This window comes from Heterodontus francisci, chromosome 1 (assembly GCF_036365525.1).
Source record: "Heterodontus francisci isolate sHetFra1 chromosome 1, sHetFra1.hap1, whole genome shotgun sequence".
Taxonomy (NCBI): Eukaryota; Metazoa; Chordata; class Chondrichthyes; order Heterodontiformes; family Heterodontidae; genus Heterodontus; species Heterodontus francisci.
Genome location: NC_090371.1, coordinates 51,544,458 through 51,560,777, shown reverse-complemented (window position 1 = coordinate 51,560,777; position 16,320 = coordinate 51,544,458). Strand labels below are relative to the sequence as shown.

Sequence of the window (16,320 nt, the reverse complement as noted above, 5' to 3'; positions counted from 1 at the left end):
ATAAAGTGGAAAAGTTTGAGGCAAATCTGAAGATGGTTTTGGTTACTGTTCTTGGAGCTCGCTGCAGAGTCCTTTATCGTAGATAGATCTTGCTTTTCGTTGGGGACCAGTATTCTTAAACCTTGTTTGATGTAGGAGACTTTTCTCTCATGGGATCCATGTGTCCTCAGTGGGTCCAGAGGCTTGTGAGAAAAAGACGAGAGCAGACAGGCAGGAGAAGTCTTCAATCCAGGAGCATTCTGCAGTCTCTCTGTTCGTACAATTCAGAAAAACCAGGTTGCCAAGCAGGCTAGTCATGTGACCAGCTGGTCTGACCACATCTGTCTGTGGATTCGGCCATCCTAGGAATCATCCTGAAATTTGAGCTCCCTCGCCTTCAATGTCTGGTGCTCAAAGTTCATTGTGGGTTAAATTGGATAAGGGAAGTAAATCTTTGCCTCCACAATCACTGTCTGTTAATATGCAAATGTTTTTCCAGCCAAGGGCCTGGTGATTTTTTTTTTAAACGAGCCTTTTCTTCACTTGAGCAGTTTTCAAATCAATGTTCATATGACAAAATTAATATGCCTCGTTCATGGCAGGTGGGGGATCTGCATGACAGTTACACTATTATGGCTCTATCCTGCATGCTTAGTATTTTGTTTTCGAAGTTTATCAACTTGTTCTCTGGAGTTTAGTTTAGTTTAGAGATACAGCACTGAAACAGGCCCTTCGGCCCACCGAGTCTGTGCCGACCATCAACCACCCATTTATACTAATCCTACACTAATCCCATATTCCTACCACATCCCCACCTGCCCCTATATTTCCCTACCACCTATCTATACTAGGGGCAATTTATAATGGCCAATTTACCTACCAACCTGCAAGTCTTTTGGCTTGTGGGAGGAAACCGGAGCACCCGGAGAAAACTGACACAGGGAGAACTTGCAAACTCCACACAAGCAGTACCCAGAATTGAACCTGGGTCGCTGGAGCTGTGAGGCTGCGGTGCTAACCACTGCGCCACTGTGCCGCCCTGTTTGAGTGTTGAACAAACCTTTCTGCTCACAAATCCATCAATTTGTCCAAGCTGTGTTCTCATTACTGAAAGGGAACTTTCTAAAACCTGGCTTCTGATGTTCAGTATTTGAGCCCCAAGATATTGCCACACCTAGTCATTCTGTGGTTACTTTCGCCTGAGGGTGCCACAACATAAATTTCCTATATGTTGTCTGAATCACTTTATATATAAAAAAAAAAAATTCCACGTTGAGATGTGCACTACCTCTTGTGGCAATGTGAAACAGTGACACATTATGTTGACAGATTTTAATTCCAAACTGCATGGGTGTTTCCAATTTATTTTTGTTTTTTTTTAACGCGACTTTCTTGTTTTCACATACCCTTGTTCGCCATACAGCAAACCATTGTCCATCTTATGACCTAGTGGTCAAATCTGCATCCCTAGTGTTAGTTTTTTTTTAATATAAGTCTTAACTGAAGTGCATTTGTGTAACTTCTTAGATCGTGGAGTACAGTGCAGGAGGAGGCCACTTGACCCACCAAGTTTGTGCCAGTTTTCTCAGCAGTCCAGTTACACCTGCTTACCAGCTTTTTCCTTGTATCCCTTCTCACTTGCTTCTCCTGAAGAATTCAAGATCTTCCAGGATCATAAATTTTAACGCCCCAAGTGGCCCTGATCACTTATTTATTTATTTATTTATTTTATTTATTTATTTAGAGATACCGCACTGAAACAGGCCCCTTCGGCCCACTGAGTCTGTGCCGACCAACCATTTATACTAACCCTACAGTAATCCCATATTCCCTACCACCTACATACACTACGGGCAATTTACAATGGCCAATTTACCTATCACCTGCAAGTCTTTGGCTGTGGGAGGAAACCGGTGCACCCGGCGAAAACCCACATGGTCACAGGGAGAACTTGCAAACTCCGCACAGCAGTACCCAGAATTGAACCCGGGTCCCTGGAGCTGTGAGGCTGCGGTGCTAACCACTGTGCCTTGTCCTTTTAAAACTCCCATTCGTTTCAGTTTTCATAATTTTTATTTTCCTTCTGCCTATTTATGAAGTATGTTAGTAAGACTGAGTAATCTACTGAGGCTTGTAATCTCCCTCGTTCTCTCATTCTCTCCCCCTCTCGTGTTCTCATCTACCCCCCCCCCCCCCCCCCCCGCGTTCTCATCTCTTTTCTCCCCCCCCCCCCCCCCCCACCCCGTAATGTACTGCTTACTCCATGGCTTTGTGTTCATCACAATGAATTACGCCTCCACCAAGCAGCCTTATTTAATGGACCCAACATCTGACCGATGTTCAACATCAAGGTCACAGCCTGTAGACTAACGTGGAACCCTTTTTTTCAGAATTCATTGTTCATCAACTGTCTACCCTGAAACTCCTTTCTTCGCACCTCCACCATCAAATCTAAACTATAGAAAATTGGTCACTTGTGTGGAATTTCCATTACAGTTGAATTGGGCATTTGGAAAATCTCCTAACTATTGCAAAATGCAGTAGAAATATTCCTTTTGGTTTGGAGGTGGGGCTCTGTTTGACCACCACCTGTAGAATTCAAAGTACTACTAAAGTATGTGCTGTTTTGGATGTTGCGCGTATGTATCATTGTCCACTGTTTGTGTAAATTGTATTGATTCTTGTGAAATTGAGAAGGTTTGCAAATTCATATTTTTAAAAATCTGTAAAACTTTTGGTATATGCCATATCCCAACCATTCAAAAATTAGTTTTCACTCTAGAAACCTCCAATAGTAATTACCAAAATATAAAAATTTGCTTATTGAAATTTTATCTAGCAAAATATTTAATTTCAGTATACTGAATAACAGAGATTAAATGAGGGTTATGTCAGCAGAATGGAAATGAGAACTCCATTGGTTAAACCAGCTTTAAAAAGGCATAGATTAACTCGTGGGCTTTTCCTCCATGAGCGTTTATCTGAATATTTCATTGCATTACTCGTACAATAGCATACTAAGTATGTATTCAAGCATTATTCAAAGTTAAGTACATAGTTAACATTAGCTGGAAAGCATACAAAACTAGCATTTGAAACTTCAACTCTAATTCCCAACCATGCATAACCCATAAAACTCTTCTCTTCTGACAATGCAAGAGCTGTGAAATTTGACTGCAAACCCTAATAGAAAAAGACTTGGGTATTCATTTTCTTGAAGAAACTGCATAGGTGTTGAGGGTGATAATTTTTTTAAATTTTTGTTTTTAATGGTTGCAACTTTTAATCTTTCATTCCATTTAGGGGAAAAATAAGACCCATTTTCTGCTTCAACATTTTCAACTTCCTGCTGATGTGCAGTGGAAACCTTGCATGCTCTAATTGGTTTCTTCAGGAGTGCTTGACTATGAAGTCTTTCTTGTAATTCTGCACTATTTTTAATTCTACTACAACTGTGTCTGCTGCCAGCAACAGTAGATACCAGCATCACTGAAGCTGCTTTTTTGGGGGATTGGTGGCGGGGGGCAGATTCAAAGCACCAAAAGTTGATCAATATAGATGTGCTTGTCTCTGACTGACTTTGCTTGCATTTTGGAAATTCTAGATTAGTAAATGTTCTCCTTGCAGGAGTGTTTTTTGTTTGAGGTAGGAAGAATGTGTGTCTGTAAAATCACAGGCATGCGGGCGGGGTACTCCTGCCACCCCAGTTAGCTTGTTTGAGTTCCCCAGCACCTACTTTAAAACGTAACTGTGTTCTGCCTCTCAACCTACTACATTTGAAGGAAGATTGCAGCTGAGTACGACAACAGCTGGCCATGGTACTCAACTGGTCCAAATTAGGATTTTGATTAAAACCAGTTGTATATTGACTTTACAAGATCTGATTTAATGAAGTGCAATGTTTCTTCGCGGAAGGAGGAGGCACAGCCCATTAAAAGATGCCTCTGATCAAAATTAAGCTGCTGGAAAAAAATCAATTTGCTTTCATAATGTCCATAAAAGTTCTCTATTCGAGCTTATTTAAATTCTAAGAAATTTTAGCTTGTTTTCAAAATGCTGTATTTTGCAGTGGCGGAGCTCTTGAAACACACTTCTTTTTGACAGAAAACAGATTGAAACCGGACAGACCACCCGACATCGACCTAGGCACCGGAAACGACAATGGCAAACCAAGCCCTGTCTACCCTGCAAAGTCCTCCTTCCTAACATCTGGGGGCTTGTGCCAAAGTTGGGAGAGCTGTCCCACAGACTTGTCAAGCAACAGCCTGACAGTCATACTCACGGAATCATACCTTACAATGTCCCAGACACTGCCATCACCATCCATGGGTATGTCCTGTCCCACCGGCAGGACAGACGCAGCAGAGGTGGTGGCACAATGGTATACAGTCGGGAGGGAGTTGCTTTGCGAGTCCTCAACATTGATTCTGGACCCCATGAAGTCTCATGGCATCAGGTCAAACATGGGCAAGGAAACCGCCTGCTGATTACCACCACCTCAACTGATGAATCAGTACTCCTCCATGTTGATCGCCACTTGGAGGAAGCACTGAGGGTGGCAAGGGCACAGAATGTACTCTGGGTTCGGGACATCAATGTCCATTTCCAAGAGTGGCTCGGTAGCTCCACTACTGACCTGAGCTGACCAGGTCCGAAAGGACATAACTGCTAGACTGCGTATATGACAGGTGGTGAAGGAGCCAACAAGAGGGAAAAACATACTTGACCTTGTCCTCACCAATCTGCCTGCCACAGATGCATCTGTCCATGACCGTATTGGTAGGAGTGACCACCGCACAGTCCTTGTGGAGACTAACTCCTGCCTTCACATTGAGGATAGACTCCATCGCGTGTGGCACTACCACTGTGCTACAGATTGGCATGCAACAGATCTAGCAATGCAAAACTGGGCATCCATGAGGCACTGTGGGCCATCAACAGCAGCAGAATTGTACTCAACCACAATCTGTAACCTCATGGCTCGGCATATTCCCCGCTCTACCATTACCATCAAGTCAAGAGAGAAACCGTGCAGGAGGGCATGTCAGGAGCAGCACCCCAGGCATATCTCAATGAGGTGTCAAACCTGGTGAGGCTACAACAGAGGAATATTTGCATGCCAAACAAGCAGCATGCGATAGACACAGCTAAACGATCCCATAACCAACAGATCAGATCTAAGTTCTACAGTCCTGCCACATCCAGCCATGAATGGTGGTGGACAATTAAACAACTAACTGGAGGAGGTGGCTCCACAAATATCCCCATCCTCAATGATGGAGCCCAACACATCAGTGCAAAAGATAAGGCTGAAACATTTGCAACAATCTTCAGCCAGAAGTGCCGAGTTGATGATCCATCTCAGCCTCCTCCTGAAGTCACCGGCATCACAGATGCCAGACCTCAGCCAATTCGATTTACTCCACGTGATATCAAGAAACGAATGAAAGCACTGGATACTGCAAAGGCTATGGGCCCTGACAATATTCCGGCAATAGTACTGAAGACCTGTGCTCCAGAACTTGCCGCACCCCTAGCCATGCTGTTCCAGTACAGCTACAACACTGGCATCTACCCGGCGATGTGTAAAATTGCCCAGGTATGTCCTGTACACAAAAAGCAGGACAAGTCCAATCCAGCCAATTATCACCATCAGTCTACTCTCAATCATCAGTAAAGTGATGGAAGGTGTCATCAAGCGGCATTTGCTTAGCAATAACCTGCTCCGTGACGCTCAGTTTGGGTTCCGCCAGGGCCACTCAGCTCCTGACCTCATTACAGCCTTGGTTCAAACATGGACAAAAGAGCTGAACTCTATGTGAGATGAGAGTGACTGGCCTTGACATCAAGGCAGCATTTGACTGAGTATGGAATCAAGGAGCCCTAGCAAAACTGAGGTCGATAGGAATTGAGGGGGGGACTCTCCGCTGGTTGGAGTCATACCTAATACAAATGAATGTGGTTGTTGGCGGTCAATCATCTGAGCTCCAGCACAATCACTGCATGAGTTATTCAGGGTAGTGTCCTAGGCCCAACCATCTTCAGCTGCTTCATCAATGACCTTCCTTCAATCTTAAGGTCAGAAGTGGGGATGTTCTCTAATGATTGCACAATGTTCAGCACCATTCGTGACTCTGCAGATCCGGAAGCAGTCCGTGTAGAAATGCAGTGAGTTCTGGACAATATCCAGGCTTGGGCTGATAAGTGGCAAGTAATGTTCGTGCAACACAAGTGCCAGCCAATGACCATCTCCAACCAGAGAGAATCTAACCATCTCCCCTTGACATTCAATGGCATTACGATTGCTGAATCCCCCACTATCAACATCCTGGGTGGGGGTGCGGGGGTAACCGTTGACCAGAAACTGAACTGGAGTAGTCATATAAATACCGAGGCTACAACAGCAGGTCAGAGGCTCGGAATCCTGCGGCAAGTAACTCACTTCCTGACTCCCCAAAGCCTGTCTACCATCTACAAGGCACAAGTCAGGAGTATTGATGGAATGCTCTCCACTTGCGTTGATGGCTGTAGCTCCAACAACGCTCCAGAAGCTCGACACCATCCAGGACAAAGCAGCCCACTTGATTGGCACCCCATTCACACACATTCACTCCCTCCACCACCAACGCACAGTGGCAGCAGTGTGTACCATCTACAAGATGCACTGCAGCATTGCACCAAGACTCCTTAGACAGCACCTTCCAAACCCACGACCTCTACCAACTAGAAGGACAAGGGCAGAAAATGCATGGGACCAACAACACCTGCAAGTTCCCCTCCAAGTCACACACCAACCTGACTTGGAACTATATTGCCATTCCTTCACTGTCGCTGGGTCAAAATCCTGGAACTCCCTGCCTCACAGCACTGTGGGTGTACCTACCTCACATGAACTGCAGCAGTTCAAGAAGGCAGCTCACCACCACCTTCTCTAGGGCAATTAGGGATATGCAATAAATGCTAGCCTAGCCAGCAATGCCCACATCCCATGGATGAGTTTAAAAAGACAAAAGATACACTCAACACAATAGAAATTAAAAGTGCTCAAATCTTTTCCAGAAGATGGGTTTTGGAGGGAGTTGCCTTGTTCCGTTAATGAACTGAACAGGAAGCTGCTTGTTATACATTTGGTAGAGAGCACAATGCTGTGTTAGCATCATATTGTATTTGCTACTTCCTGAGGCTAGTCATACTTCACTCATTTAGTTCTTTACTATATGTGCTGGTCCCCCTTCAGGCCAGTGCTGATTCAGAGCCTACATAGGCTGAGGTGGTGACAGCATAAGTGCTTAAAATCAAGAAATGCTGGAACCACTCAGTAGGTCTGGCAGCATCTGTGGAAAGAGAAGCCGAGTTAACGTTTCGGGTCAGTGACCCTTCTTCGGAATTGAAGAAGGGTCACTGACCCGAAACGTTAACTCTGCTTCTCTTTCCACAGATACTGCCAGACCTGCTGAGTGGTTCCAGCATTTCTTGTTTTTATTTCAGATTTCCAGCATCTACAGTATTTTGCTTTTATTTTAGTGCTTGGAATCTGATGTGCATAAATGTGTTCAAATTTGAGGCCTCTTGTCTGTCTGAGAGGAGTTTTCTAGATTATTTTCAGAGCCATGAGCTTAGTGTAATGTGATCACAAAACATACTAATTCTTTCCTGTAGTGCATTCCGGATTGAGTAGACTTGCCGCTTAATGTGAACTGGACTTCTGTCATTGTATGAGGAATGCACAGCAGGAGCAAGTATTTGCATCTTGCAAGTTGATTGTAAGAGTTTGAAGTTTAATATCTTCATCGTACGACATTGTGTTCCAGAACATTTGCAACATATGACCAACTTTGTCCTCTTTTTGGTATTTGCCCATCTGGTACCAACCGTGCCACCCCTTTGAAAAATCTAATTAGACCCACTGCTTTGCATCCCCATAGCCTTGCAGATTTTTCCTTTTTCAAATATTAATCCAATTCCCTTTTGAAATCACCCTTTCAAGCAGTGCATTGCAGATTAATTCTGCCTTTTTTAAATCTCATCATCTTCCTTCTGCCCCACTCGCACCTTGATTTCTTTTTTTTGCCATTCCTTTTGATGTGTTGACCAAGTGAAGGAAAAGAATGTTAAATGGGGTTTCAGTGTTCTGCATGGGAATGAAATTAAGTTACTTTTCTTTTTAAAGTGCAAAATTTCTGCCTGGGCTGTGTTTGTTTTGTTCTGTTATTAAATCCTGCACAGTGGCGCAGTGGTTTGCACCGCAGCCTCACAACTCCAGCGACCCGGGTTCAATTCTGGGTACTGCCTGTGTGGAGTTTGCAAGTTCTCCCTGTGTCTGCGTGGGTTTCCTCCCACATGCCAAAGATTTGCAGGTTGATAGGTAAATTGGCCATTAGCAATTGCCCCAAGTGAAGGTAGGTGGTAGGGAAATATAGGGACAGGTGGGGATATGGTAGGAATATGGGATTAGTGTAGGATTAGTATAAATGGGTGGTTGATGGTTGGCACAGACTCAGTGGGCCGAAGGGCCTGTTTCAGTGCTGTATCTCTAAAACAAAAAAACTAAAAAACAAAACAAAATATCTTAAATTAGGCTGAAAAATTAAGTGTAAAATACCAGGAAATGCTGTTTGAGGAAGCTAATTATGATTAGTGCAAACCTGTTTGTGTTGCAAATACAGACAGCATATCTTGTATATTTAGATGTTTTACTAACTTGAATTTTTTTCTTCCTCTTTCCCACACCCCCACCCTTAATTTTCTGAAGGTTGCAAAATCAAGGCACTGAGAGCAAAAACCAACACCTACATCAAGACTCCAGTTAGAGGAGAGGAGCCCATTTTTGTCGTCACTGGGAGGAAGGAGGATGTGGCCATGGCTAAAAGAGAGATAATTTCAGCTGCAGAACATTTCTCAATGATCCGAGCATCAAGAAACAAAAATGGAGCTGTGCCTGGGGCTGCACCTGGAATAGCTGGCCTCTCTGTACCTGGCACCCCAAATCTGCCTGGGCAAACCACCATTCAGGTACGAGTGCCCTACCGTGTGGTGGGTCTGGTGGTAGGGCCCAAGGGTGCCACAATTAAGCGCATTCAGCAACAAACCCATACGTACATAGTCACTCCCAGCCGTGATAAAGAGCCAGTATTCGAAGTGACTGGCATGCCTGAAAATGTTGATCGGGCCAGGGAGGAGATAGAAGCACACATTGCTGTTCGTACTGGCAATTATATTGAAATCAATGAAGAAAACGACTTCCATTCCAATGGCACAGACGTGAGTTTCGACAGCAGTGCGTTTGAGTCCACGTGGGGGAAGATGAACTCAATTCCTCCTGCCCGTAATAGACTTCTCTCCAGCTACCGAAATGACAGTTCGAGCTCTCTCGGTAGTGGATCAACCGATTCCTACTTTGGAAGTAACCAGATGACTGACTTCAGCCCAACAAGTCCATTCAGCGCAGGTGGTTTCTGGTTTGGAGAATCGTTTGCAACCATGAGCTCTGAAGATCTGGGGTTTGAATCTCCTGCCTTTGACCCCCTTCCAGCCACGGCTCAATCTGTGATCTGGTGTCCATTCGAACAGGCAAATCCTGTTGGCTTTGGTAATGAATCGACAACTGGCACAATAGCCCGTGACAGCCAACCCACTACCCCTCGTCTATCACCAACCTTTATTGAAAGCATAGAGTTCCCCCTTTCCAGAAGGCCATGCAGTGGCCCTTTGAACATGGTTAGTCAAGTTGAGCTTCCAGTATACATCTCTGCCTTCTCCAATGGTACAAGCTACTCCTCCTCCAATGGCAGCACTTCCGGTTCACCCACCGACTCGTCTGGCTCTGGTGTGGCCCATGGGAAACGTGATTGTGTGGTCTGCTTTGAAAGTGAAGTGATCGCAGCTCTGGTGCCGTGTGGCCACAACCATTTCTGTATGGAGTGTGCCAACCGAATCTGCGACAAGGAAGAGCCCAAGTGTCCAGTGTGCAACACACCTGTTACTCAGGCCATTCGCATCTACTCTTAACTCAATGGACTACTTGGGAGGGTGGTGATTGGGCAAAGATGAGAGAATGTATGTTGGTACTTTTCTGAACTTCCTAATGCTAAAATGTGACTGTTATGTAGTTGGATTCGTAGGATTAGGCTACGAGTTTTCTGTAAATTTTAAAGTTGGGTAATACCCTTTTTTTGTTGGCAAACTCATACCATGGATGCAAGATGGGTCAGTTAATTTGAGTATATACATGCAGGATTTGAAAATGTACTTGACAGTGTAAAAGCGGCCCTTGAGCTTTTTTTAAAACTGTACCACTCATCCCCTTTTCCAGATATACACCCTCAAGCTTGATCACCAATCTCTGCCAGGTTAGCTGATCTCTCGCAGTGCAAGGATGTTAACAAAAGCAAAATCAGCCATTGTTCCCATTTCTGACTTTATGCAATTATTGCTACTGGAAACTGAACATTTAGGTGAGGAAACAAGTGAATGAAGTTGCGATACACTCTAACAAGTGATCTAATAGCCTGTTGACTTTTCTCTTTCTTCCACCCCCCCCCCCCCCCCACCCCCACCAACACCCTCAAACCCTATGTAGGTTCAAAACATGAAAAGTGTCCATTTGGGTAAGATAGAAGAATGCTGGCACCCATGGAACTTTCCCAGGGCTTTAAGTAGAGCAGTGAAAATGGACAATATAAGTCCAAAATTGGGGCTTGGGAGAAATGAATGAAGTAGTGTAATGGATGTGAAGCAGTGAGTAAAATCAGCTGTGCGCTAGATGATTTGTAAATCTGTGGAGAGGAAGACCTGCTAGCTCTTTAGTGAGTTATGAAAAGTTCGCTCTTTTTTTTTTCTCCTCTCTCTCCCTCTCTCTTTCTTTCTCTTTTCCCTCACCCCCCACTTCCAATTGCTTTATTAGGTAACATTTTAAAAATGTTGAATAAATTGTACTTGTGATGGGAAATGTGATAAATGACTACCACACATTTCAGAACCAAGCAATTTACAACCTTGTGTTGTATTACTTGTCTTGTGTGTCTAACACATACCACTTGTCTATAAACTAAGGGAAGACAAGTGCAGAATGCACACAAGTTTCTGTGGTGAGGAAAAATCAAGAAATGCACCATAAATATTGAAGGAGGGAGCACTTAGTTTTCAGTTTTTTGAGCAATAGGGAGAGAAATGAAGATGAGCTCTTACTCATTCTCTTCTTTTGGGGTCTCTGTCTTCAGCCAAGTTGGTAAGCAATTTGCACCTAGACTACTGCATGATGCGTTCCTGCTCCTAGAGTAAAATTCCCTCTAGATTCTTGGCCCATTCCCTGTGGGGAAGCAGTTGGCTAATGGAACGACTGAGTGATTTTCAGCATGTGTTGGTTTGTGGACCACAACCAGTGTCATGCCTCGCCCCCTCAAAGTAGCTGCAAAACCCTGCAGTTGAAGATTAAAAAAACTTTCAGCAACCTCAGTCACTTGTCCAGGAATGACTAATCTTCATCCTCTAACTGTACTGTGTCTCTACCTATGGGAGACTACACAGTGCCTCTTTCTTCCTTTGACGTTTCCTTTCTCGTCCCATAACACTTTTTTTGTACTCATCATCTCCTTCTATCCAAACAGGTCAATACTGAGCAGTAACAACCTCCTTTCCATGATGCTACTTTACAAGATTTTCAGAAGCATTTGGTGTTGCTGACCACTTCCCCCCACCCCTTTGAGGGGAAACTTGGTGTTTCCTACTGCTGGCCCATCCAAGATTAGTAACTAGTCAGATGAAGGGAATCCAAACTCCTTCTGTGCTGTATCAATCTATGATTATACAGTTATTAACCATACCCTGCCCCCAGGTACCCATCTTGTAACATAGTTTAGAATTCTCATTCTTGCATTGTTAAGGAAGCTGAGAAAAGTATTTTTGTTGGGATTTGTGATGTTTTGCAGATCTCGTTTAATGTTCTTGATTTTCAAAAGGCCACATTCTATTCACTACCAAGATTTAACCACATTTACCTTAGCTTATACTATACTGATCTGTCCAGGGCATCTGGAGTTCTGATCTTCCTGAACCTGCAGATCTTTGAGGGTAGTTTAGGAAGTAGGTAAAACCAGTGATTAACACCCGACTATAAGATAATGTTTTAATTTAGTTAAAGCAGAACTACTGCTTGGTTTGGCAGTATTTGCAGTGGGTTTTTTCTGTTGCATAGTAACTGAGTTAGCTGCTGGGGAAAAACAGTTGGTTAATTGGACCACTTTTTTTGTTTTAATTGCAATTTGGCTGTGCTTGTTTTATTGTGCAACCTGTGGAAAACAGCATCTTTTTTTAATTGATTCCTTTAAAATGTCAAATAACTTGGTTTGATTTCTACACTGTCCATGTTAACAGTGATTCTCAAGAATTAGGTAACTGCTGAAGTTGAATTGGTTTAGGGACACCTGTGCCCATTACGATTCCATAAAGATGCTGGATTTAGGGTGAGTAAGTGATTATCAACAGGATCAATATTTAAACAATGCTTGCCACCACATACCTCCACGTTTAAGAATTTGGGTATTGAGGGGAAAAACCACATGGTTTTAGTTAGTTTCTGTAAATTGGATGGATTGATGAAACCTGTGCATATGGTTTAAAACAAACTAATGTAATGAATCCTACAATTTTGTTTTTTTTTTGTATGTGTTGACGAGGAATCATTGTCCTGTTTGTTTTATGGGCAAAATGTGCCAGACTGATGTGCACTTGTAATTTGCAATCAACCTGGTTTTTTGACATCCGCTTGTTGTATGGGAACTTGTCTGATAGACTTAGTTGTTGAAATCTGTTATTTCTGATGCATAATGGATTTCCCAACAGCAGAACATTCATTAGTCAATCTATTTAGCCTGCTTAAAAATGAAATAGGTTTTGCATGTGGTATAATGGAGTTTATGGTCAATGAGAATTTTAACATTGGCAGCACATGGAGAAATACAGAATGCTATCTAATTTTGTAACTGATCAAAATGGAATGCGTTATATTCTAACTGTCTTTGGAAAATTCAAAAATACCATCAAATATCCATGTCTGAAATCAATACCACTACAAGATCAATGTGTATTATCAGTTCTTACCCGGTTCAGGATGGGAATGTCTTCTGTCTAGAGTTGAGAGCATGTACTTTGGAAATTCACAATATAGCTTTAAAATAGCAAGGCATCAGCCAAGTAACTTGTAGCATGGGAAAGCCCAAGAGAATTAGCTTTCTAAACTCTTGGTAGGAGCATCCTGTATCAGGTATAGTAACTGTAGTTTTTTTTTAAAAAGCTTTTGTTTTTTTCCCTCAAGCTCTTTTTTAAGAAATTGATTTTTTTCCAGCTGCCGTTACAATATAGGCTCTCGAGATTACAGAATCTTCTTGCATAACTTACTCCTCATTAGGGAGTGATGTGACAACGTCACTTTTAACCAGATAACTGACTATTTAGATCAAATTGTGCATGCTTCCTCCCCTCAACCTTGTATATTCTCAATGGAAGTGTCTTGCAAAACTATTCGTGTGGTGGACTGTCTTTACACAAGTCTCCTGAAAACTGCTCGTCCCTAGATATATAGCATTTGAATTATTTTTTCTTCTTCCTTCCACAACAAGGAAGGATTTGGTTTCCAAGTGAAGTTCCATGCTATGGACCTTTACCTCAGTTCTTAGTCAACCAGAGGGATCTGCTCCATGTCATTAATTGATGACAGACTTGCTTCGCTAGGCAGTTTGTTGGAGGGACTGGTCTGTTAAACTGTGAAATGTAGGTTAGCACTTTACACTCACTCTTGTACCATTTTCCCAGAGTTTATTTTGCATTCCTGTTCCTGAAACAGATGTGTGAGGCTGCACCATTCTTTTTCCAATTCCCTAATCTTATTTTAATTGTATTGTCAGTGGTCAGTCTGTGTAATTGTCATAAAAGCAAATTGAAAATTAAACATGACTGCAAGCTGGATATAAATCCTTTTTTGTTGGTATTTTCAGCCAACAAAATTGTTCCAAATAAGTAGTGGAACAGAAGTGAAAGGCTTACAATTTCTAGTAATTTGATTGAAAATAACTTGGAAATATTAAACTTTACTACAAAGTATGTAGCCTGGTGCTTGAGCCCTAGTTGGAGGCTTGCAGTTTTGTCCCAGAACTACTTATTGACTGCACCACTTTGATTGAAGGAACTTCTGTTCTTCAGCCAGGCTCTGTGAAGGCTCTCACACAAATGCAATATGGAAGTGATGTATACCTTTGCACTTTGAGTAGCAGCTGGGATAAGTTTGCATTGCAGATCATCCCGTCTCCTACCAGGAGCAGGATACATAACAGCAAGAAGAAAATTAGGGGCAGGGATAACAAATCACTTACATTGATTTGACTTGAATAAATGTTCCTTGTTTGCTTAATAATGTAGATGAAACCGCCATGAGGAGCTCTAATGTTTCAGCAATTTGGTGAATAGTTCTGCCATACAGAGCAGGAAGTCCATGTCTGTGCTGAGTTAACTGATTTCAGCAAGAGTGGCATTTGAGGCACTAAATTGGCATCCCCTGGTTAGTAAGATGGAAATTGGACAGAGCTTTAGGAACCTGATTGCAACCCCAAATTTCCTGCAATTGAACACCCTGCTAACATTCTGTCTATGAAGGTTCTCACACTTTGGCTACTTTGGTGAAATGTCAGGAAGTAATCAGCATCTGTGAATCCAAACCCTGGCAAATGGCCATTATCTTTAGATAAGGGAAGGTGAGAAAATTGGCAGAGTAATTGCTTGAAAAGGGAAGAGGAGGGTCTAGTAGATTTTATTTTTTCTACTGCCGTACAACAGCATTATTTCTTCAATACAAAAATGTTTTTTGTTCTCCACTCAAGGGCAAGTTTAACTTCTGTACTTGTAAATATAGATATATTCATCTGGTAGATATACAGTTTTATTTTTATTTCCACTTGAAGTTACATTTCGTATTCAAAGTTTACAAAAATAAAGGTTTTTATTTCGAGATTTTTTCAGTATGAGAATTGCCTTGATGGCATCTATGATGTAATGCGTAACTTCACTGCTAATTTTTGCTTGTAGACTAGTTGATGTCAGTATTAAGATTAACACTAGTTGCCATCTTGGAATAGATAATGAACCAATGTTCACTGAGCATGTATTTTGTATCTATAAAACTTTAAAATTGCATTGTACACTATGATTGACAAGCCAAGGAAATAATGTGTACTATTTCTATTAAAAACACAAACCGAGAATGGCAAAAACATACCAATAGAATTTAGTATTTGCTAATTTTACTACACCTCGTTTGTTATGTATATGTAGGGAAGCGATAGGGATATAAATTCAATTTATTGAGTAAAGTTTAAAACCATATATTTTATAAAGGGCCTTTAACTTAATATGGCCAAAGCACTGATATATATTTGCTGTAAAGAGAATTATAAGAGTTTTATTTTTCTGATATTAAAAGTTACTTAATAAAGATGGTTTCCATTAAAGTTGACTTGTATGAGTTTTGTGTTGATACTCATACCCGAACTCCAACAGGGTGACTGATTCAGTGTAATTAGTGTCTGGTTGCGTGTGCGATAAACAAAAGCTGAGGAATGAATAACAACTTGCATTTATATAGGGCTTTTCCTGACTATTGGACGTCTCAAAACCCTTTACAGTGTAGTCACTATTGTAACGTAAGAAATGCAACAGCCAATTTGTGCACAGCAAACCCCCACAAACAGCAATGTGGTAATGACCAGATTTTTTTTGATATTAAATGAGAGATAAATATTAGCCAGGACACCAGGGATAACTTCCGGGCTCATCTTTGAAATAGTGCCATAGGATCTTTTAAATCCGCCCAAGTAGGCAGATGGGGCCTCAGGTTTTAACATCTCATCTGAAAGACTGCACCTCCAACAGTGCAGCACTCCCTCGGAGTGTTAGCCTTGATTTTTGTGCTCAAGCCCTGGAGTGGGACTTGAAACCAGAACCCTGTGACTCGGGCAAGAGTGCTACTCGCTTAGCCACAGCTGGCGCGCAGGATTGGACTGCATGTGCTAAAAACTCAAACACCTGTGAATAAATGCCTTTCTGCCCCTCTATATGTATCTTGCTGAGCTGCCCCACCCCCTCACCCAGTCAATGTTGCTGCTAGCTTCTGCACCCTCTTTATTCCCCCTGCCAAGTTGTTACCTGCCTCTGGTGCCCCTACTGTGATACTGTACACTAAATGCGCATAACTGCTCACAATTACAGCAGGTACACATTTGGGAGGAGGACTACTACACAAATGTATGGCGATCTCTATGCTTATTTATTTGGCAAACACAGACAGTGGAGGTG

The 16,320-nt window shown here is 42.4% G+C and overlaps 1 protein-coding gene across 1 annotated transcript in view; it reads left to right on the top strand.

Moving 5' to 3' along the window:
• The window catches only part of LOC137369423 (RNA-binding E3 ubiquitin-protein ligase MEX3C), a 58,457-nt gene extending 42,981 nt beyond the window's left edge, over window positions 1-15,476 (top strand). Inside the window, exon 2 of the mRNA XM_068030623.1 lies at window positions 8,732-15,476. Coding sequence (XP_067886724.1) covers window positions 8,732-9,987 — 1,256 coding nt within the window. The 3' untranslated portion in view covers window positions 9,988-15,476. The remainder of the gene's footprint in view (window positions 1-8,731) is intronic.
• The last annotated feature ends 844 nt before the right edge of the window (window positions 15,477-16,320 follow it).